Source organism: Ixodes scapularis, unplaced genomic scaffold (genome assembly GCF_016920785.2).
Source record: "Ixodes scapularis isolate PalLabHiFi unplaced genomic scaffold, ASM1692078v2 PGA_scaffold12__126_contigs__length_90152505, whole genome shotgun sequence".
NCBI lineage: Eukaryota > Metazoa > Arthropoda > Arachnida > Ixodida > Ixodidae > Ixodes > Ixodes scapularis.
Window position 1 is genome coordinate 88,959,245 of NW_024609838.1, and position 24,236 is coordinate 88,983,480.

At 49.6% G+C, this 24,236-nt stretch overlaps 1 protein-coding gene across 4 annotated transcripts in view; it reads right to left on the reverse strand.

Moving 5' to 3' along the window:
• LOC8037389 (kinesin-like protein KIF21A) overlaps positions 1-24,236 on the reverse strand; it is a 265,745-nt gene that overhangs the window by 14,552 nt on the left and 226,957 nt on the right. For all 4 annotated transcript variants that reach the window (XM_040212128.3, XM_040212131.3, XM_040212130.3 and 1 more), the window contains one exon: positions 16,103-16,311. In XM_040212128.3, coding sequence (XP_040068062.1) covers positions 16,103-16,311 — 209 coding nt within the window. The remainder of the gene's footprint in view (positions 1-16,102; positions 16,312-24,236) is intronic.

A 24,236-nucleotide genomic window follows, 5' to 3' on the forward strand; every position in this document is an offset into this window, starting at 1 on the left:
TCTGACAACGCTTCTGATATTAGTAAATAAAATAGAGACTTGTGATAAGGATGCACGATAACCACAGCCCCTCGGTAACCCCTACGTGTCTGACGTATCACGTTGCCTGGATGACGCAGCGTGTTGTCCCGAGGGCACAGTTGTTGGTGTATCGGTAGTAGCTGATTGTGATATCGGAAGTCGTGACTCACAAATTTTATCGGAGACAGGGTCGTACGTGTATAATTTTCCATTAACGGACAGTTTGTTGTATTTCAGCTGGAAGGAGGGACTGTTAGGCATCGTTTTGGCAAATTCGGTCAGCTTCCTCCGTACTTCGCGCGTCGCGGGTGAAAAATCCTCAGTTACACTCACGTCGTGTTCTTTCAGTTTAGCTTTGGCCTGAAGTACCTTTTCTTTAGTTTTAAAACTAGAAAATTTTATTATTACGGGGCGGCACCTTGAGCCGGAAAATTTTCCTAAACGGTGAGCGCGTTCGATATCAACCGAGGCTAGCTGAATACCAAGCCAGTTGGACAAGTTTGATACCTTTTCTTCTGTTTGTGGCCACGTTTCCTGAATATCAGGAATTCCGTGGAAAATCAAATTGTCACGCCGTGACCTGTCCTCTAGTTCGTTAATACGAGTCTGCAATAATTGGTTTTGTCTTTGAAGACCTTCTACCGTGTTGGAAGTATTCCGCAAATCAACTTCAACACTATCTAGCACCTCTAGCTTCTCTTCGACAGCTGTTAATCTACCGCCTATATTTGTAAGCGTAGATTCAATGTTTTGTTGACCGTTTCTAATTTCAGTGATGCTTTGTTTTAATTCCTGATTACCTGTTGCTATTTCAGCTGATTGCTTTTGAAGATCGCGCAACATACGCAAAATTTCTATGTTTTGCTCTGCCTGGGTCAGTGCAACCGCTCCCTCAGTATTATCTTCTGTCATACTAACCATGGGCTGGCTAGTTTTTCCTTTGGTGGACTGTGACGACGTGGTTCGTGTGAAAGGGCCGGGATTGGACTCTACGTCACCCGACATCAATAAAAGAAGACAATTTTTCAAGTACTCCAATATCACACTAAGAAACACCCGTGGGCTCGGGAACAGCAATAGCAAACGTTTGTTTTTGTTTTTTAGGTTCAAAGGAATGTGGATACCCACCTGAGGTACGAAGAAACAAGGTTTGTAAGCCATTGCGGCCGTCGCGCTGCTCCCGTGCCCACTGGAGAATTCACTGAACTGCCAGCCTTTTACATCTGGCGCTGCGGGCGTCGTCGATGTCGGTGGGTTTTCTTTGATGAAGCGAGGCGAATCGTAGATCCAGGTGGCCTGCTTTACGTCATCATGTCGGCGGGAATCGCCGACTGGAACTTGCGGCAGCGAATCCATGGTGATGAAGTCGAAGGCGAAACCATTATACCGGGACGCGCAGTAAGCCAGGAGTGGTAGTAGGACCTGAGGTACGAAGAAACAAGGTTTGTAAGCCATTGCGGCCGTCGCGCTGCTCCCGTGCCCACTGGAGAATTCACTGAACTGCCAGCCTTTTACATCTGGCGCTGCGGGCGTCGTCGATGTCGGTGGGTTTTCTTTGATGAAGCGAGGCGAATCGTAGATCCAGGTGGCCTGCTTTACGTCATCATGTCGGCGGGAATCGCCGACTGGAACTTGCGGCAGCGAATCCATGGTGATGAAGTCGAAGGCGAAACCATTATACCGGGACGCACAGTAAGCCAGGAGTGGTAGTAGGACCTGAGGTACGAAGAAACAAGGTTTGTAAGCCATTGCGGCCGTCGCGCTGCTCCCGTGCCCACTGGAGAATTCACTGAACTGCCAGCCTTTTACATCTGGCGCTGCGGGCGTCGTCGATGTCGATGGGTTTTCTTTGATGAAGCGAGGCGAATCGTAGATCCAGGTGGCCTGCTTTACGTCATCATGTCGGCGGGAATCGCCGACTGGAACTTGCGGCAGCGAATCCATGGTGATGAAGTCGAAGGCGAAACCATTATACCGGGACGCGCAGTAAGCCAGGAGTGGTAGTAGGACCTGAGGTACGAAGAAACAATGTTTGTAAGCCATTGCGGCCGTCGCGCTGCTCCCGTGCCCACACTGATCGTCTTAAGGGCATGTTGAGCTCCAAAGTCTGCATGGCCAAGTACGACCCTTCGTACCATACCACAGTGTCGGCTGATGCAAGTTCGTATGGACTGGGAGCCGTTCTGCTACAGGACCAACCATCGGGAGAGCGTCGTGCTGTTGCCTACGCTTCGCGATCTCTTACACCGACAGAAACCCGGTATAGCCAGACGGAGAAAGAGGCTCTGGCCGTCACATGGGCCGTTGAAAGGTTAGACCAGTTCGTCCGTGGCATCAGGTTTGATGTCGAAACAGATCATCGACCCCTCGTCACTTTGTTGGGATCTGCAGAACTGGACACCATGCCTCCTCGCATTCAGCACCTGAGGATGCGGCTTATGGCCTACCAATACAACGTTCTCTATGTACCGGGGAAGCTCCTAGCGACAGCAGACACCCTTTCCCGAGCTCCTGTACAGGCTGCCGACAACACAGTAGACACCGTCGAGCTCTTTGTTGGGTCACTGCTCAAGGACATCGAAAGTCTTGCATCCTCTCGCCTCGATCGCCTTTGCCAGCACCAAGCAGAGGATGGAGTCTGTGCCGGCCTGCTCAGATTCTGCAAGGATGGGTGGCCCGAGAAGGTGTCCAACGTTCCAGTTCATCTTAGGGCTTTCAGGAAGGAGCGAGGCAAGATCACAGCCTTCGAGGGCCTGTTGCTGAAGGACTGTCGCATCGTGGTTCCTCAAACTCTTCAGAAGGAGATGCTAACATTACTCCACGAGGGCCACCAAAGCGTGGGAAGATGCAAGGCAAGGGCTCGTGACTCAGTGTGGTGGCCAACCTTGAACAGCGAGCTGGAGCAACTGGTGGGGACGTGCGAGCGTTGTGCCCAAACAAGAATTCAGCGCTGCGAGCCGCTTCTCGGGACTCCTACACCCGATCGCCCCTGGCAACGTATCGGGGTTGACCTCTTTGAGCTGCAAGGACGCAACTACGTGGTCATGGTTGACTACTATTCCCGTTTCCCCGAGGTGGTCAGTCTTGCGACCACAACATCAAGCTCTGTCATCGCGGCTATGAAGAGTTCCTTTGCCCGCTTTGGGATTCCGGAGACTGTGGTCTCTGATAACGGTCCGCAGTTTTCGTCAACGGAATTCGCCTCTTTCGCAGCCTTGTATGGGTTCGCCCACCGTACGAGCAGTCCGAGGTACCCGCAAGCGAATGGCGAGGCAGAGCGCATGGTTCGAACGCTGAAGGAGCTCTTCGTGAAGGCAGAGGATCCGCACATGGCGTTACTGGTGTAACGGGACACACCTGGAGTGACCGGCTACAGCCCTTCGGAGCTGCTCATGGGTCGTCGTCTCCGGACCAGGCTGCCAGGGTTACCTGCATCGCTGATGCCGAAGTGGCCGTCGCCAAAGCTCGTCAAGAGCAGGGACCAGAGCGTGAAGAGCCATCAACGCCAGGACTTCAACAGGCGTCACGCCGCCCATTCATTGCGCCCTCTGGAAGCAGGGGAAGAGGTGTGGGTACAAGATATAGCATGTGCTGCTAGGGTGTTGAGCCCGGCCAAGCGGCCGCGCGCCTACGTGGTCGAGACGCCAAGGGGTGTTGTCCAGCGGAACCGTCGCCACTTGGTGCCGTTTACGCCCAGTACTCCCAGCCAGCCAAGCGACTTTGTTTGCACCCAGCCTGCAACTTCAGAAGGGTCAGTTCCTGTTGCCGAAAGACCAACAGGCGATTCAGCGGTGGTGCCCAGTTCTACACGGCAGTCTCCCCCACCGGATATACGCGTCACACGTTCGGGGCGGCAAGTCAAGCCTCCTCAAAGACTGAACTTGTGAAAGCACAAGGTAAAGTTCCCTCGAGCTGGAAGGGGAGATGTAGTGAGGACACCTGGCAATAGATGGCACCACATGTGTTGTGCTGCGGGATTACCAAAAGCGAAGCTTCTTCCGGTTGTTGATTTAAGATTAAAGACACTTTTTGGCGAGCTGTCACACGGGGTGGTTGTGTTCCTTCTGCCTGGCGACCAGTGGTCGCACTCGGACGCCTACGGTCACAACAGACTTAGCTTTCAGATAATCAAAAAGTAAATTGCTGCCACGCAAGTAAAATAATGAAGATTGACCACATACCTCATAGAACGGATATTATGAAACGCAAGCCACCACAACACTAAATGCTGTGAACTAGTCCCACGATGGTTCTTCGCTGTCCACAGAGGTAATTAATACTAGCTTTGGTCTAAAGCGTTTTAGGTGGCGGGCTTCCAGCGCATGTACGAGTGCGGCACCGTCGCCTCTGGCAGGGTCGTTTTTCAAACAACACTTTGCGAGCTCGTAGGGTGGCTGGGATTCCGAGGCCACGCAGTGTTACTCCGCCGTCATCTTTTTTCGCCAGCGTGATGCCCTTTCGTTTAAATAATGCCTCTTAGTGGATAATTCCCCCTGCTTAAAATGACGGACACGAGTCCGTAGACGCAAGAGAATGTGCGTGATACCAAAACGGCAAACGTAAACAAATGGCCACGATGGTGATGGGGCTAGCCAACTTTTGCCGAGCACTGAGCTCTTCTTGAGTTGCATACAGAGTTTGCAAACAAACATAGAACCAACAACTGCAGCACGGCATGAGAGTTGAACCTCCTTCTCCTCCTCTTCTCCTTCCGCACAATCAGCAGACTGTGCGACCCGGGAGGGCCTTTTTTGCTTTTGTAGTTTTGTTTTTTCCCCTGTCGCAATGCCGTGAAAATGACCTTGAGCGTCTCGCGGACTGCTGCGACCAGGCTCTTTTTTTTTTTTCTTTCTTTCTTTTTTGCAAGCACGATTTTTTTTTTTCTTTTTGAAAGTGGCTTTTGCATTTGTTGTAACAGTATGATGCTTTGAAAAACGGTTGTTTTATGTGGACTAATTTTAACGGGTAGGGCCTTGAATTTGTATATTTTCTCAAAGGTTGGTCGTTATAACTGATAGGTCGTTCATTATATGTGGGATTGTTATAAGTGGGTTTGACTCTATCTCAAAAAGAAATGATCAGGAGATGAAAATTCGTGAGATTACCAGCCCCCCAGATGTTTTTGCACATTCTTTCATGCCCCTTACCATTAAAAAAGGGAACCATCTGGACAGTGCAACTCCTAACATGTTTTTCTCGATTTTAGAAGAGTCTCGTTATCGTCAATTGTTCGATATTTGGCGTTAGTATTCTAAGCATCCATTGTAATAATTGCGATCTTGTAACCACCTACAATAACGCCCCCTGGGCTAGGTATAAACAAATAAATAAATGAAGGGCTTTCCGGGTTGGAACGTGAACCGAGTGGGTCACTCTTGCAGTGACACAGAGGACAGCACATTTCGATGCATTAAGGCCGCCAGCAGCCATGCTGTACTCTGCCGTATGCTGAGCAAGCCTCCGTGGGTGCAAGCGGCCGGTGGCAACCAGACAAAACCAAATCAATGGCGTTCTATAGCACTCAACTATTGATGTTGTGGATCGACGGAGGACACCGTTCATGGTGAGGGAAAGATTTAATAAGTAGACTTCCCTTACTGACACGAGAAAACTCGCCTAAAATTAGAATGTTTCTTCTTAACCTTAAAAAGAGGGAAGAGCAGTGGAGCTTCTGTTCTCGGCGGTGCCTTTCCAGGCGAGCGATCTGCTCTTCTTTCGCAAGGGAGGCTGAAGTGCTCGACGCAGTGGAACTGGAGGCGGTAGCGACCTCGCGGCGATTGCGGAACCATTCGCGCTGCTGCGCACATCGCCGCTCGTTCCGTTACCACTCTTCTTCCTCCGAAGAAATGTTGCTGCCACCTATGAGCGAGGGCAGCAACCAGTTGTCTGGTTGCCGAGGCTGGAAAAGTTGCTGCAATCTATGCAACGGCAACCAAAGTATTGTGTGGACCACGGGAGCTGACGTTTGTTTCGTACCGGACACGATCCTGGGGAAATTAGCCCTTAACAGCTTCGCTGGAAGAAACTTTTCTTGTGGGGCTTCACTGCTAAGACAGGGTTTCGCGGACCCCCCTTTGAGAACCAGTGCTGCACTGGGATAAGCCAGCCACACCAAGAAGCCTCCCTAGGGTAGCAAGGATGCGTTCCAACCTGCAACGACAGTTTTGGATGCCCACTTTGCCACGACTATGAACGAGCTCGTAGGCAGTCATTGGTTATGACGTCAGGTTGGTGGCCTACCGTATTTATTCGAATATAGGTCGACCTTTTTTTTTCGGAAATGTTGTCAAAAATTAAGGGTCGACCTATAATCGTGACCAAAGAATTTCGACCTAATTCGCGACCAAAATTTGAAACCCTACGGAGGGTATGGAGCTATCAATCACCTAGCCCGCGTCGCGGTAGAGCCGCGCGGCTTCTTGTTTCAAAAAGCTTTTGATGCACAAAAACAACCGAACAGCAGCAGCCGACAGCCCGTGGCCGCCGGCTACGGCTCTTGCGCACATTCCTCGGGCGTCGGGTTGCGCCATCACGCCTGTAGCGTTCCCCTCGCTGGGCAGGGGGGAAGGAGAGGAAGAGGAACGCGATGCGCCATGCACTTTGCCCTCCTATGCGCTCCCTTCCTCTCTCCCTTGCAAACGCGCGCAAAAAAAAAAAAAAAAGAAAAAAAAAAAAAAAAAAAACGGACGTACTTTAGGTTGTTTTTTTCAGAGGGTCAAGTGTTGCTCACGGGGCTCGCAGCGTTGCTCGTATCTTTCTTTGTATTTGGTCTTTCGTCACTCACCCGTCTCCACCTTCTTTCGTTTCTTGTAGTCATTTTACAACGGTGTCAGTGAGGCATCGTTGCCAATTTGCGAGGATGTCTACCAAGCTGACGAAGCTTCGGACGACGATATGTCCGGAAGTTCTGACGATGAATAAGTTTTTGACATAGCCCTGTGATTTAGCTGAGAGTGCTGTAAATAAAGGTTTGTTTCTTTTGCACTAACTTTCCCCTGTTCCTTAAAAAAAAGAAAAAGAAAGGTCGACCTATATTTGAATTATTTTTTTTTATTCTCGGTGGGCTCAATAAATAGGGGTCGACCTATTTTCGTGGTCGACCTATCTTCGTGGTCGACCTATTTTCGGGTAAATACGGTACACAGCCAGCCTGCGGGAACTTCGTCTTGATGGCATCGACAGCGGCATCCGAAGTCCTCCAGGGTACTTCTTGTCATATCCGAAAACGCCTGCTGTGCGAGGGTTTGGCTCTCACGCTTGAGGGCGATTCACATCGGCAGGCATGTTGAGCAAACGAAAGCAGGAGCTTCGGAAGTGGCAACGCTGCTGCGCTACAAATCGTGCAGAGGGAGAAGTAGGGAGACAAAAGGATGTTTCTACCGTTGTGGGTCACAGCCGCACCGGGTCAACCATGTCAAGTGCCCGGCAAAGGACAATCAAGGTCGCCACTGCAACAAGATTTCGAGGCTGTGTGCAAGGCACAGACAAAGTCGACGTGCAAGTGGACAAGGACCCGAGACTTGAAAAGTTGAATGCCGTCACCAATCGGCTTGTCGGCAACGGGCGTGCACAGAAAATCTTCACGGAGGTGCTCATCGGTTACGTGGCCACTCGTTTCATCGTGGACACAGGGGCAACGGTTTCCCTGTTGAGCAAACAACTGCAAGAACTTGGTTGTAAGATATCCTCCGAGTGCAATGTCAGTGGTGTTGCAGAACTGCTCGAGGGAAGAAATTTTAAGCATTGGATGTTTTCTGGCCGAGGTGACCTACAGAGGCAACAAGGACTGCGTCAAGGAGCAACGCTCAGCTGTTGTCGGACCTCACCGCAGTCACCATAACTGCCACCAGATGAGCAGTTTGGACAACTTTTTCCCCAAGAGCTCGGGCTTGCTAAAGACTTTGAGCACCAAGTTCAGAGGCGTGCGTCAGTGCGGTCGGTTGCAGCCAAGCTTCCAAGGCTTCAGCCGTCACCTCGGAATCGAGTCTACGAAGAGTTGCGACGACTCCAATTGTCCGCAATCATTGACAGCTTTTTGTAGCAGGTCTCGGAGCAGCAAAGCTTTGGCGCAGCTGAAGTTCTGCTTTTCAGCGGCTTGGGAGTAACAAAAGTCGAGTTTCGTAGCGGTATAAGTAAATCTTGGACCTGGTCACCCAGGTCAAACTGGAGGCTCTAAGCGCGGATGTGTTTTTTTAAATACAAAAAGTATCAGAATTAAAGCATCTCCATATGATGTACCAGAACCATTTCCAAACATACCCTTTCCTTAAGTATATTCCACTTTATAGCGTAAAAAGCAAACAGTGTAATTGCAATTTATCTGAATGCCAGCTATTGGGAACTTTTTTTTGAGCAGGTTAGTTCCTCTTATGAATTTCCAATCCAACCCAGCACTGTTCCAGCAACCGCTGAAGATTGCCGGCATCCCAGCACGTCGCAGCTCTGGGCCGTCAACGACACGGCCATTTTAACGTACAGCGAGTGTTCACCGACTCTTGATCTCGAACTGCGGCGAACCTTCCACTGGACGTTTGTGCGGCTATCCCACACGTCATAATCGGAGCCGATTTCCTGACGCAGTTCGGGTTGTTGGTGGACCTCAAGGAAAGACGCCTTTGAAACATAATGACAAGTATGTCAATACAAGGCATTGCATCGTCCCTGCAGTTTATCAGCCCCACGTTTGCGTTTCCACCTGATGAGTCAAAGTACGCCAAGCTGCTCGGCACGCGTTTCCAGAGCCGACGCGTGTTGGACCCGACGAGCGCCCCATCAAACACAACGTGAAGCACCACATCGAGGCGTCAAGCGCCCCGGTTCCCGCGCATCCACGCCGACTGCCACCAGAAAAGCAATGCATCGCCCGACAGGAGTTTGAGTGTATGCTTGAGCTGGGCATTGTCCGTCCCCACTTCACATGGTCCCAAAGTCCAGACCCGGGGACTGGCACCCGTGTGGAGATTACAGAGCCCTGAACCGGATCACAACTGAAGACCGGTACCCGATACCACATATTCACGATTTTACGGCATCGCTCGAAGGCACTACCGTTTTCTCTAAGATCAACTTGGAACGCGCTTACCATCAAATTCCAGTGGAGCCCTCAGACATTCCGAAGACGGCAACCCTTTGGTTTGTTCCCGTTAGAACTCAACAGTGCTGCACAAACATTCTAACGTTTTATGGACCAGGTGTTGTGGGGCCTGCCATACTGTTCCGTCTACGCCGACGACATACTCGTGGCAAGCTCATCTACACACAAACATATCGGACATCTCCGAACAGTGCTTACTTGCCTCACCGAGTATGGAATCGTTATCAACGCGGCCAAGTACATGTTTGGCTGGTCAGAGCTGACTTCCTGGGGAGTATAGTCAACTTTTTGGGTAGCCACCCTCTCAATTCATCAAGGTGCAAGCCACTCGAGAATTCCCGAAGGCCACAACAAAGAAGCAACCCCGGGAGTTTCTAAGCATGATAAACTTTTATCGTTGTTTTCTCCCGGGATGCGCCGAGAAGCTCCAGCCCCTGCATCGGATGCTCCCGAGTAGTCCAACAACGGAGCTAACGTGGGACGAGGGCACTACATCGGCGTTTGACCACGCTTGACAGCTGCTCGCCAACAGCACCATGACCCAAAGGAAGCCGCCCCACTTTCTGTAGTCACCGACGGATACCGCTGTCGGCCCAGTGCTACGACAGAAAGTACAGTAAAACCTCGTTATAACAAAATGGGATATAACGAACTAATGGATATAACGAAGCAATCATAATTCCCCTTGCTCGCTAATAGAGGGAAGAAATGGACATTGGCTATAACAAACTAATGGTTATAACGAAATAATTACGACAGCTCCTTCAACTTTGTTATAACGGGGTTTTACTGTAAACGGAGAGTGGCAACCACTTGCTTCTTTCTCTCGCAAGCTAACGCCCACCGAACAGCGGTACAGCACCTTCAGGTGTGAACTAGTCGGTGTACACCTGGCTTTACGTCATTTCAGACATTTCGTGAAAGGTCGCCAATTTCGGTGCTGCCAGACCACAAGCCCCTTGTCCATGCCTTTAAATCACCGAGACCCGACGGTGGTAGTCACTCCCAGAGGGAACTTCGGCACATGTCCCGAATTTCCGAATGTACCGGATATACATCCAGGGTGCCGACAACGTCGTTGCCGACCCTCTCTCACAGATAGGCTTTGGCACCATTGATTCTCTGGCAGCCATCAACTTCGAAAGAGTGGCAGAGGTACATGATGCACAACTGCAGCGACTCCAAGCATCACCCGGTAGGCTCGTCTTACGAGAAGTTTCCCTTCCCATGTGTCCTGTGAATCTCATCTGCGACACTTCGACGGAATCTCCGTGCCCATTTGTGCCCAAACAGTTTCATCAACTGACAGGGGCCAACAGTTTGAATCTAATCTCTTCTCCAGCTTCACGACATTGTTGGGGTCGAGAAGAATCCAAACGACCGCATATCACTCCGCCAGCAACGGCATGGTGAAGCGGTTCCACCGCCAACTCAAGGCAGCCCTCAAAGCACACAAGTGTCAAGACCGGGTGGCAGTGCTGCCACTCGTGCTTCTCGGCATACGTACAGCACTTAAAAGTGACATCGGTTGCAGCGTAGCTGAGCTGGCTTACAGAACCATGCTGCCACGTGAATTCTTTACATCAACACCAGCCGATACCTGTCCGAACCCCGGGGGTTACGCCACCAGACTACAAGAGGCCATGAAGCAGCTTCGCATCACGGCACCTCGCCAAGCTTAAAGCCGTCTACTTTTATCACCGGCACTCGTGTCTTCTTGCGATGCCATGCGGAAGCCCCTTCAACCTCCCTACGATGGTTCGTACAAGGTGCTGCGAAGGACGTCAAACACTTTGGACATTTGCAGACGGCAGGAGATTGTAACTTTGGGTTAAGCCAGCTCCTTTATGCCTTGCTCCACCTGATCCATCCCCAAAGGGGGTGGGGGATCTGGACCGCATCAACAGCTACCTCACAGGACGACCCATCTTTTAAAGCTTCAATCTTGAAACCACTGCAATCACATACTAGGGCACCGTCGGGACGACACATTTACTGGCCAGTGCGCTTAGACAGCGAAGATCCTACAACGCAAGCCACTACTCGCTGTTGTACCTCACCCACAAATTTTCCCCAAGCAGCCATGAGACGTCGCTGAAGCTTGTCTCCTGACTGGAGGGGGAGTATGTAGCGGTGCATTCCCAGCAGGACCGCCGGAGGTTTTCACCACCCGTGTTCATCTAAAACCGAGAGGCCATCGGTTGGAAAAGAAGAAGGAGGAGCAACTCGAGAGAAAAACGAGGGGCCCGAGCACAGAAGGAACAACCTCAGCCACCAGCTCCCAGCTCCAGACTTTTGCAATTAAGTAAATTGTTTTACAGTAAACTCGACCTCGACCGGACCTTGAAATTTGGTCGAATTATCCGAATGATCGAATAAAAAAAAGGAAAAAAAAAACAGTTAAAATTGAACTTTTTTTTATTGTCCAAAGTACTCATGGACGGCCTGCTGCCATCTGCGCTTAAAACGCGTGTCCAAAAGCATGCTCCGGAGAGCAGCGTAACTAAACGTTACGTCCCCAAAAAATCAAGCACAGCAAAAAAAAAAAAAAAAAAACGAAAACAGGAAGTTTTACGAGCTGACTTTGGCGCCGAGCGGCCAGACCGTTGTTGACAGAGAAAAAAAACAACAAAAGAAAAAAAGGGAAAAGAACCCCGGGCTTTCCGGCGCGCAAGAATGGACTGCACGCGATGCTACAGAAAAGCGCTTTGGGAGCGCGCGCTTTCTCCGCGCCCGACCACGTGCTGCGTTCTCCGCGCTACTCCACGCCAGAAACGAAAAGTCAAATTAACCGAGGTCAAACTAACGAAAGTTTACGGTAGTTACGTTTCTCGTCTGTTTTGTACCATACTTGACCCGTACGTGGTGTGAACAGTCCGGAATGCTACAGGTCCAACCAAGTCCAGATGAACTTTGCCAAACTGGGTTGGAGAAAGGTCCTGGTCAGGGGATGTACCTTGGCTTGCTGACAGGAGATGCAGGAGCGTGTCCCGGATGTCTGCCTTGATGTGAGGCCACACATACTTGCTCGTCACGAGCTTCTGCATTGCCCCAACGTCCGGGTGTGACAGGCAGTGAGTGGCATCAAAGAGTCTTCAACGTAGAGGAGCAGGGATTCATATCGCAGGTGACAATGACGTTTCCTGGAAAGGTGACATCCTGATGACAACGTGTGTTCGAGCTCCTGATCATTGACTTGCAGACGAGCGAGCCCTGCAGGGTCGGAGAGCGGTGGTAGCAAAACGGCGTCAATGCAGCTGTCGACAGGCACATTGTCCACACACCTGACGTGTCGGATGTCATTCGTAAATTATGACAGAAAGGCCAGCTGACGTATGTCCTGTGGTGAGTAGTGAGATCTGGCATTGGAAATGGCATTGGTCAGGGGCTTATGATCTCTCCAGATGGTGAATGGTCTTCCTTTAACAAAGTGTCGGAAGTGGCGAACAGCTAAGTATGAAGCCGGCAACTCACAGCCAAACACGCTGTAGCACGTATGTGAAGGCTTCTTTGAAAAGAAGGCGAGTGGTTGCCACTGGTCATCAATACTTTGCTTAAGTACCGCTCCAGCAGCGGTAGTCATCAGTCATAATTCAAGCCCGAGTGTTGTGCATCAGATGCTGCAGAAGGGTGGTTTCTGCCAATGCTGCTTCATTCCAAGGAAGAAGTAGACCGTCCACCCTTGCCGAGGAGCGGGTCAAGCGGTTGAAGCAACTTGGCACAGAGCGGAATAAAGCATTTGTAAAAGTTCATGAGACCAATGAACTGGCAGAGTTTGGTGAGTGCCGCTCAGGTCTTGAATAGCGCTGACTTCAGCAGGCAGAGCTTTAACGCCTGAACTATCGCTCTTCATGGCGTTGATAATGATGCCATGCTTGGCGAGTTGTTCGAAGAGAAGACGGAGGTGTGCAGTTTGCTCTTCTGGGGATGAGCTCGCGACTAGCAGGTCAGCGACGTATGCGAAGACAAAGGGTTAACCCCACGTCACAACGTCCATGAATTTTTGCAATGATTGCACCACATTACTAAGGCCAAAAGGTATGCGAAGGGATTCAAATAAAGGCGTACTGACAGCTGTTTTGGGGATGTCGTCTTCACCGATCGAAATTCGATGGTAGCCTCGGGTGAGGTCAATCTCCGAGAAGATGCCTCAAAGATCGACGGTGAAATCCTGGATGCTGGGGAGCGGGTACCGGTCTGGAACAAAGTTTTTGTTCAGGGTGCGGCAATCTTCTTGGAGACCATGTGTAACGGAGATGTCCCACTGCTGGAGGATGGTAGTATTATCCCGAGCAATTTGGAGCTTCTCCGGAGCTCCTGAACGGAAGAAAACTGGCGGAACTGTTGTTTGTATGTGAGGTGCGGCGTTCAACATGCTTGGTCCAGTCGGGAGTTCACGTAAGTGAGGGGGAACTCCTTGAGTTGGAAAGGTCCAGTCAGGAAGTCGAGTAAGTGAGAGGAAACTCAAGAGGGTATGTAGAGATGGGTCATCAAGTCGAAGAGGCGTTTCCTCTTGATGTCGACTAGCAGCGAATGGTGCTCAAGAAAGTCAGGGCCAAGGATCGCTTGACCGACGTCGGCCACCAGGAATATCCACTGAAACACTCGTCGAAGGCCAAGATTTAGCGATGGTGAACAAACACAGGAATAGACACACAGCTTGTAGAAAGCAGATAGGGTTACGTGAACGGCCGGCACGTGTCGTGGGATCGGCGCTGACCTCGGTACCTGTGTCGACAAATAGACGGTTCCTGGTGTCCGTCACGTGAAAGAGGCGACTCTCTCGTAGGCTCGGACCACTCATCGCCTCTAGCGGTTGGCCGGCCGGTTTTCCGGCCATGCGCAAGGGCGCTGGCAGCGGTGCGCATTGGGACCGAAACAACGGTGGTAGTAGCAAAAGCCTGATGAATCATCTCTGCCCGAGCTGCCAGGTTGGCGCGATGTAGAGCGCCGTCGACGGCTGGAAGAACGCACCGAGTCTCGGCGTCTTGTCGCAGCAAGGACAACTTGTTCCTTGGCAGAGCTGGTCAATGTGGGACATGTTTGGGGTCTGAACGTCCTGCAGCATCCTGGGGGCGTCGCCCGAGTGGTCATGGCGGCAAGTGGAGGGCGGGGCCCAGACCTCAATGACCGCGTCAGCCAAACCAGCTAGTCCCGCAAGGTTGAGGGGCTGCTGCAAGCACCACCTGGACATTCGGTGGCACATTTCGGAGTAGAACGCCAGTGATGGCATTACAAGGTTTTCAGAGAAGCTGTGCGATTCGACGCAGCAACTGTGAGGGACGTCGGTCCCCGAGTTTTCCCATGGAGAGCAGTTGCTGCCAGTGGGAACGTTCTTCAGTTCTCAGGGCTGCCTTCAGCTGGTCCTAGAGAGCAGTTAAGCTGGAGAGCATGGCGTACACTTACACGTACACAAAAAAACTCGCGGGTAGCAGTCCCAGTACGGCGGGAGCCAAACCGCGACTGGAGCTGGAGTCGAGGCCGCTGGCTGCATACTTGGAGAATTGTCCAGGTCACCACTTGTGGAGAGAAAAAGCAAGAAAACAACCGGTCGGCTCAAGTTCCTGGTGTTCTCTGTCTCGAGGCGTGCGAGTATCACGCACACCGAGAATGTCCGTTTTTATTTCTTTTATCTCATGTTGGGTGCTGAGTGTGCAGCTGAGCCACTACATTGGTACCCAAGGGATCAGGAGGGCAGCCCTTGCAGATATCAAGATGGTCTTCAATTGGTTTATTACAACTTGGACACCAAGTACCAGCAAACGTGGCTGATGCATCGTCACGTAGTGGAAGGCATTGCAGCTCAAGGGAGGGAGATAGTCTCCAAGCTGCAACAAGCAGACTCTACTCTGCAGGATGCGTCCATAAGGAATGGCCTTCAAGCAAGTCGCTGGCCACCCAACTGCTTCCATTTAAACATTCAGGAAGAACTGTCGGTGGCTGACAAGCTTTGTTGCGAGAGAAGCCATACCTGAAGCTCTGACGGCACTTATGGCACGTTACTCTGTCTCTTTTACCAGACAGGCCATGGCACAAGGTAGCCATGGATATTGTTGAACCACTGGCTCGAGCACCACCGGACAAAGTTTGTGATAGACACTGATAGACTATCACTTGAAATGGCCTGAGCTATTTGGAAGAGAGTTGTGGACCCACAGTGGAAGAGCAAAGCCTACAGACGGAAAGTGGTGTGAAGGCTCCGAAATTCAAGAAGGGTGTCAGGGTGCACAAGCCGCCTGGTGGCAGGAAGAAAGACATAGCACCATTCAAGATCCTTTAGAAAAAAGGACAGCAGCACACAGTGTTCTCTATCACGCAGAACAGCAGCACACAATTCTTTTTCGTATTAATGACCGTAGCAGCAAACGTCACATTAGCTATTGGACGACCGTGCCACTGTGCAGTCGTTAAATGGTTTGGTCCATCCTCACTGTCCCTCGTCTCCCCATCCGCTAATATTAGAGTTTCTCAGGTGTGCCCTTTTATCTTTTTATGTATTTTTTGCCATAGGTATTTTTACCGCTGTGCAGAATGTTGGAAGCACATTACTTGGACAAAGTTCCAAACAAAAATATATAGTTGCTTTACAAAAGCTGGCCAGTCTACTCAGGGGCATTTTCCATATCTTCTGCCATAAAGTACCCCACAAAAAACCAAAGATTCATGGGCGATTTGAGCTGGCGAATGCAAAAAACCTTGTTTACAGTAATTATTTTAATCTTCTTTCAGCAGCATGGCCTGGGATACTGAAGATGAGCAGTTTAGCCAGTGCAGTACGGATGATTACTATGGACACTTCCACTCCCCCAAAACACTGTCCATAGTAACGAGACAAAAATGCATGTATTGTCTCAAAAAATGGTATCCATATAAACAAGACATGACTGTATAAGGCCACCCCACGTCGTCATGTTTAGAAATGTTTGTGTTCCTTGCTTTGGATATGCACTGAAAATGGCGCTGGGCACTCGAGCGTGCTTAACTCACTTGGAGGCGGTGAAGACGCAACACGAGTTGGTGGCGATGGCGTTGATGGGCGACGTGTGGGCCCTGAGTTGGCCAACGAGGGAGCAGTTGTCGGCATTCCACAGCTTCAGCATGCCGCCCCGGCAGCTGCTCAGCAGCACGGGCGGGCCCCCGGGGTTCGGCATGAAGCTGAGCGCGCAGATCCAGTCCTTGTGGGCCTGGTTCAGGGACTGGACAAGCGACACACTCTTAAAATGACTCCAAAGGATGGTTACACAACAAATAATGCCGGGGTCATTTTATGCCAATTTGAAAGTTGCTTAATCTTGCATTCTGTGTGCTGCCAAAGGCTCTCGATAGCCGAGCGAGCAGCTCCCCGTCTCAGCATTCATAGAACCTTGTAAACAGTGAAGCATTCACTGTTCATAATCCTGCATAAGGCTGAAATCTGCTACTACACCTCTACTTAGGGTTCCCTGGAGGAACCCAGTTTGAGAACCCATCATCTCGGCAAATATGTATCATCAAAAGGCGTGCGATCCCAAACACCCAGCAAATAGGCCTTCTGAGTTTCCTGCTGCAGAAAAACCCTTGTTAGGACTTGCGTTGAATAGTACAAATTTGGGCATCTCAAACTGTCACATATCCAGAAGCGAGCCTGTTTTGGTGCAAAACGCAATCACAACGAAAATACAAAAAAAAAAATTTAAACACCGTCAAAGCACGGGTCAATTAGCTAAGATACTAAAAGCATGAGCCAAAAAACGCCATTTCACGCGTTCCAAAAAAAAAAAATTGTTGCGATTTTTGTGTTTTTTTATCACCACCCAGAGGTAAGAGACGCATACCCTAGCGGTGGTGGCATGAATCGGGCAGTGCTGAACCTACTGTAGAATAGCGTGCATCCGCCCATACCCCAATAAGCGCCCATACCCAAATTTGTAAGATCTGAGAAAATATGCACAGTACAATCATACGTACAATTGATGACTAGACAAGTGCCCATCCCCCATTTTTTCATGATTATCTCAAAATTTTGAGTGGGCGCTTGCCCGGTATTTTACGGTAGTTGATTTTGGCCGTCGCAAGGCGCTTTCCCACCCTTCAGCAGTACACAGGGAAAAAAAGCTCAGCGATGCAGCCATAAGTAGTGCGAGGCCCAAAAAGGCGAGCTCCTACTACGCAAAATGAGGGCGCTACAGTTTGTTCAAAGCTTCAGCGCAAGAGCTTACGCTGCTCTCCGAGTGCGAATAGCATTCGTTTGAAGGAGCTCCATCGTTTTAATCGAATAGACCGTGAACGTGTTCCGCCCACAGGATAAGTTGACCATGACCACGTTCTGCAGAGGGGACATGTTGACCACTGTCCCATATTAACACCTTCCCACCGAGAAATCACTCGTACCAATTTTTTGGCCGGGATACCTACAAAATCGAAATTCCAAAATATCGCCAATTCTCCCAATTCCCGTTGGATAGAGTCAACTCTCGATAATTCAAAGGTCAACGCTACGAATTACGCATACTTCAAATAAAAAAAAATAACCAACACTGAAACCCTATGGTTTTTATTCGGTAATCACCAAGTAAAGTTGATTTTTGCTTGCCTCCGCTAATGAAGACATTCAGATTAACTATGTTCTCAAATTGGAAACCATTCTTAGGGCATGCCACCACCAGTTGTTTCCCCCAAAGCATCAAAATTGTAGTCCGTGGTGCCCCAAGCAGTTTCTGCGGCACTCGGCCCCTCGGCAAGGAAAGCAACCTCGTTGTTCCTAGGCATAGCCACATGCACAATGTCCGAAAGTGGACTACAGCAGCTCAATGATATCAATGACATCTATTACAGCTGGGACTCAAACCATCTGTTGGAACACCACCATCACGGGAGGGTTTTCCACGCTCCCATGTCGCTTTCTTATCCTCCTCGCCCTCTCTCACATACCAACCACATGTGACCGTTGAAAGGTACATGGTTGTGTCTACCAATTGAGTGGCACTAGGTTCTACCGTGGTTCTGCTCACGATTGCGGCAGCCGACTGTGCCTGCTGCCTTTTATTTCGTCTTACACTCTGTAACCATTCTGCAAGTGAATACCAACATTCTAACAATATGCAAAACTTTGTTCAGCTTGAGAAGAAAATTTAGATACTTACGAATTGTGGCGGCAATTATTTTGTGCACGCCCGTGTGAAAACTTTTGTGGAATGCTCACATAGCTTCATAATACGTTTGGATGTGTTCTTGGTATGCATCACAACAAACATTGAACCATGCGGTCAAGTTTGACTAAGTCGCCGACCCATTTTTCGAACTTAGAAGGGACCCCCGAAATGGTTTGAATAATAGAGCGGTCCAAAATATCAATTTCTGCCCAAAAAAATATCAAATTTCCATGCACATTCCACTGCATATTGGCCACTTCCCACTTGCTTAATGTCAATTTTAAGTTCTTGTGCAACTCCCGTCTTATATTGTTCACTTTTCACTTTTTTCTTATCCGCTTGATCACTGTGCTGTGCTTTGTCGACACCTTCACTGGCACAAACAATGAAGTTGAAGTTGGTGCCACTGTTTAAAGACATCTTTTAGTCCACCAAGCCCACTTCAATACTACGCTTGTCGGCAAAAAAAAACCTTCGCGCTCAGAAACCATATGAATGGCGTCAGATGGCCGCTCTTCTCGTGGTCCAACTCGAAAAACACAAACCACCAGGAGAACAGGAAGAACCATAAAATGGGCAGGCCGCTGCCATGTTGGATCGAGCGGAACCGGAAAACCTGACTCTAGCATCAGTCAAGCTTGTTTATTGCGTAAGACGTGGTATCGAGGCTACAGGGCAAAATCAAAAAACCAAAATGTGGCAACTAAGTTCGCCTTGCACGATCGCGACGGCTGTTTTGTGGCTGTAAACTGAGGAAATCGGGCAAATTATGTCCGAAATATCGAGCAATAAGCTTTATGGTGTCCGCGGTCAATGTATACATAAATCTATGGGGTGAGTGACGCTTCGGCGAAAATGTCCGAAAAATCGGCATCCAAAACATTGGTCAGTGAGTGTACTGTGTTTTATTAATATGTATCGTGACCGATATTAACCGACTCAATTTGACTTGGCAGGGGCACATGCAGTATTTACTCGCATAATGAATGCACTCACATATGAATGCACCCCCCAAAACAGGCATCAATATTTGACTTTTTTTTCTCCTCGCATAATGAATGCACCTCCAATCTTCAGCTCCGCGAGCACGGAACTGCGTCCACGTCAGCCAGTCACCAAGCCCACAGAGCCAATTTCCTTTAGCAACAAGTGGCCGTGGCCAACCCAAGCCAAGCCAAGCCAAGCATAGCAGTACAAGGGAGCGGATTCGTTGTCATCGGGCTGAGCAGTGGATACAAATACCGAGCGCTAACCGCCGTCAGGGGGCACGGGAGCTTCCTTACGAATGCGACGCCTGATCCCACTATATTCAACTAGGTATGTAAACGCTAATCCTTTTATACTAAAAAATCTAGCACCCTGTGCCTTCTAGTGCTCCCGTGCCCAAGTGTGCTTTGCTGCATAATGTCCTTGAGCGTGATTCGTGCATTGTTACAACCCTCTAGCAATGTTGAATCCAATCCAGAGCCAGACACTAACAAGCAACCCCAACTGAATGAAATTCTTGCCACTGTCATTGAGGCCGATTCTTCTAAACTTGAAGAAGATCACAATTCAATCAAGTGCGGTATCAAAACTCTTCTTGACAAGCAGGCTCAGTTAGAGGGCTCACTTTCTGCCATTAAAACGAAAATTGCGGCATTTGAGGACGAACCATGAGCACTTTCAGAGCCAAGGTTTGTAGCAATCAAGGTACCCTCGCTTATCAGGCCACTTGTTGAGCGTCACCTCGGATTGATGACCTGGAAAACCAATCCCGCCATCGGAATTTGCTCTTTCACGGCATACCCGATGTTCGAGGAGAGTCATGGCCGATATCTGAACATAAGGTACTAAAGTAGGCCCAAGAGAACCTTGGTATTACTTCATAAAATTCTGACATTGAACGTGGATTGCCACATTTCCAAAAAAAAACAATGACCCATAATAAGCTGTATTTTATTTTTCAAAACTAAAAGTCAGCTTCTATAGAATAGCTCTCGCCTCAAGAGCAGTTCTATTTCGGAGGACCTTTGTAAAAGTACCCGAATCGCGCGCCATAACCTCCTCTTTTTTGGAAAAAGGCAATAAAATTCTATGCCTTTCAAGCTTTGACAAGGTAAGATTCATATGCGGAGGGCAAGTTCGTCTGCTTCTTGCGCAGGGGGTAGCGGTGACGTCAGAACGCCGAGCCCTGATTGGCTGATTGCGACCCCCTATCTGAGCGTCGTCTGCTCCTTTGCATCGTCGTCTGCTCGCAACGTCGTCTGCGTCTGTCTCACCTTTCCTGCGACTTTCGGAAGTGCAGAGGCCAGATTCACGAAACAATCTTACGCCTTAAATGTGCGTAAGACAAAGCTTGAGAACCAATTCGTATTCACGGAAAGAAATTTTCGTAAGTTTTGCGCAGGTTTCGACGAAATCCTACGACAGCTCCGAAGCTGTCTTACGCACTTCTTACAATCAAATCAGCATGGCCGACAGCATCGCGGTCGCGACGACCCACGGACGTTTATTTTTCTACGTGCGCTTCACACGCGTCCAGACTTCAAGCAGCAAGAAAAAAGTAAAAAGTACTTGAAACAGACCATGACGAACAAGAACGCTGGATCCACAAACACCCGGGAAAAGCTCCAATGGCCACGATTCTACCGAACGCGACCAAGTGAGCACGGCAGTTAGGCCTAGCACTCCGCGACTCGGCGACCGTCTGCCCACGACTGGCTGGTGCGCTGAATGGAATATGCCCGCGCGACCCTTGTGAACCCTTCCCGTATTATACTTTAATCGCTGACCTCAGTTTTAGATTAAGAGGTCAATTTCTTCCTCTTGTTATCTCCTTGTTTCCCGAGGAAACGGTGACTCTCGCCGGTGAAAAAGTCGTGAATCACCGACAGACGCAGGAGAGGTAAAGCAGCCATCGCTTTGACTAGCAGACGTAAAGCAGACGACGTTAACTGCGCCAACCCGCCGACGCCGTTAAAGAATGAGTGGTCTCGCCGCACACGAAAGGAGGGAAAAAGTGTTTGGGAGGGAACTTGTGGACTAACCACCCTCACTCTCGGTTCTTAGCAAACAAACCTCGGCGCCTCGGGACACCTCGCCAGTGAGTCCTTCGATTTCCCTCCTTGATGCGCGTCGGCTAGTTGTTAGACAAAAACAACGTACCGCTCGAGTTATTTCGTCTGCCCTCTCTGAAAGGCCAAGTCGAGCTCGCTCGTAAAGACCTGCAGTTCGCAGGAATGGTAAGACAGACGCAGGCAATGTTGCGAGCAGACGACGTCAACGACGTTGCAAAGGAGCAGACGACGCTGAGATAGGGGGTCGCGATCAGCCAATGAGGGCTCGGCGTTCTGACGCCACCGCTACTTCCTTTCTCATGCGCAGAAGACGAAAATGAGCCCACTTGCGAGGCGTATTGGTCGTAAAACGTTTATATACGATGCCTAGACGGAAATTGTAGAAGAAATCTTGAGATAGGGGGACTGATATCGCGAGTTCCCAAAGTTTTATCAGTGTTTTGTAGCCTAATGCCGAAACGTGATCTGTCATTAGTTCATGTGATGCTGATGACACAGCAATTCGTCACTGTGTCCTCCTCGCTGTTAGTATCGCAAGTCAGAAGGTTTTGTTTACCGGTGCTCTCGAGATTGTTTGGGAGTTCTTAAGTTGTCCTTTTTGATTGGAGTATGTTACCGTCCTCCCAACCCTTTACCCGATTTTAGTGACTTGCTTCCTTACAATCTGTCTATGATGTCACTGAGTTATCCTAGCAAACCTATTCTTCTTTTTTTTTTTTTGCGATTTTTGTTTAGACGAATACTCAGACTACAAGTTTGGGGGGCTGAGGTGATTTTATTGACTTGTGTTTCTCTTTGAACCTCACCCAGTTGCCTTCTTTCCCTACAAGGATGACTGAAAATAGTTCAAACATTTCAGGACTTATCATGGATCCTTATCTAGTTAAACCTTTATCTCTTCTGGATGGCATCAGCGACCACAAGTCACTTCACTGTTTTCTTGATATTAAACTGCCAAGGTCGACGAGTATTTCTAAATTACATGTTTGTACCACAAGGGCAACTATGACATAATCAACTCCGAGCTCTCCAATGCTTTTGTTTATTTCATTGAACTTCAATTGCCATAAGGTGTGGGAGCAGGAGTCTCCCACCACAGAAGGTTCACAGTGAACCTACAGTTTCCCTAAGAATTCCAGTGCGTCTTTACTTGAAACTTGCGGCATGCTCTCTTTGACATCATCCCAGTCACCTTCGGGTGCCCCAGAACCTCGCACCGCTGCAAGAATAGCTTCCTCACGGGTAAAAGAGTCATCCTCCTCTACATAGTTTTGAAATTTGCAGGAACCAAGTGGTTTTCCACAAGGACACGTCGTGCGAGTTGATTGCCTCGTCAATCGCATCACTGCACCGATCGGCGTTCTCCAAATTCCCGGCATCGCACAGAAACCCTACGAAAACACTTCTGGATGGTTGTGGCTTTTCCTTGCCACCAGGACGCAATGATCATGTCGATGGCGCCCCTCAAGTCCACCTTGACGGGCTCCTCTTGTTAAGACGACTCTTTCGCGCTTCTGGCCTTGACTCTAGCCACGATGCCCTGATCGAGGGCTTTTAGCAGTGGTGTTTGCCGGCAGGAACTTGACTGCGTTGAACTGTGGCTGCACATTGGGAGCGCTGCAGTTGTCCAGGATAAGGATGCTAGTTGGCTGAAACTTTTCGGCCAACCAGCAAAAACTCTCAGATCATCCAGGCCATTGCTGTGTACATCACAGGCAGACATTCTCGCTTCTTGAAGCAACGGGGTCGTTTTGATTTCCCATGATAAACAAGCGCCGCTTGCCGCAGCCGTCCATGTTTCCAGAAAACAAAAGCGTGACACGTTCCTTTGAGACTGTGGCCGGAACAGGGTTCACCTCTCATCGCGAGAGTGCGATCAAGAAGCATGTTTTAGCACAGACCAGCTTCACCAGCATTATGGATGTCTTTGTCCGAGTACACGGAAAGCATCATCTTGAGATGAACGCGAAACCACGCCTGGATGCTGGCGTCGTCGACTTGCCCCACTTTCGCCCGAGAAAACTTTACAGCTAATCCCGTGGTAGTCTTTAAATCGCTGAATCCATCCACTGAGGGGGCCTTTGTGCTCAAACAAATTTCCAAAGGACCCTTTGTTTGTAGCATTGGGTCACTCACGGGGACGTTCTTGGCTCACACTTTGCGACCTAAACAAGGCTTCGTTGACATCCTCATACTTTGACGTACCTCTTTTTTAAGAGTGACGCAGAATCTTGCTGCTTCCGTACCTGCTCTCGGTTCTTCCAGAGAGTAGAAACCAGGGTGTCAGCAACATTGTACTTAGCCCCAACAAAAGCTTTCTAGGGGCAAAGCTCCTTGGGGTCTAGCCTTGTCCGTCTGGCGTCTGTGCTCACATCAACTGCCATCCCATCTGTCTTCTTAAAAAAAGAAAAAATGTGTGCGCAGTCAACAGGATTCGAACCTGTGCTGGGAGACCTCAATGGATTTCTAGTCCATCGCCTTAACCACTCGGCTACGACTGCAGGACGAATAGGGGGCTGTGAGATGTGGTAGGAACTCAAGAGCTGGGGATGTCATGGATGAGACGTTGCTTGTAGCTGCTCAACGTCTATACAGGAGAGGGCGCTGCGGTGAAATGCGTATATAATCGCGTTAAAATTTGCACCATCAGCACCATCAGCACTACCTATGAACAAAATCAGTATCATCAGCACCACCAGAGCTTCGCCCCAATCAACATCATTTACCGCGTGGAGATGCAGTCATTTTTTCGTGCCATTTTCGACATCTTTGACAATGCTTTGTTTAGTTTCCAGAGACAGGACTTGTCGTTTCTTGGCCACCTTGGGCTTGGGAGACCGACAGATCGGGACGGACGGTCGATTTCCGCACGATACCCCAACAGAGGTGGAGCAAGCTAGCAAGCTGCAAGAAGCTAAATCTCTCCAGCTA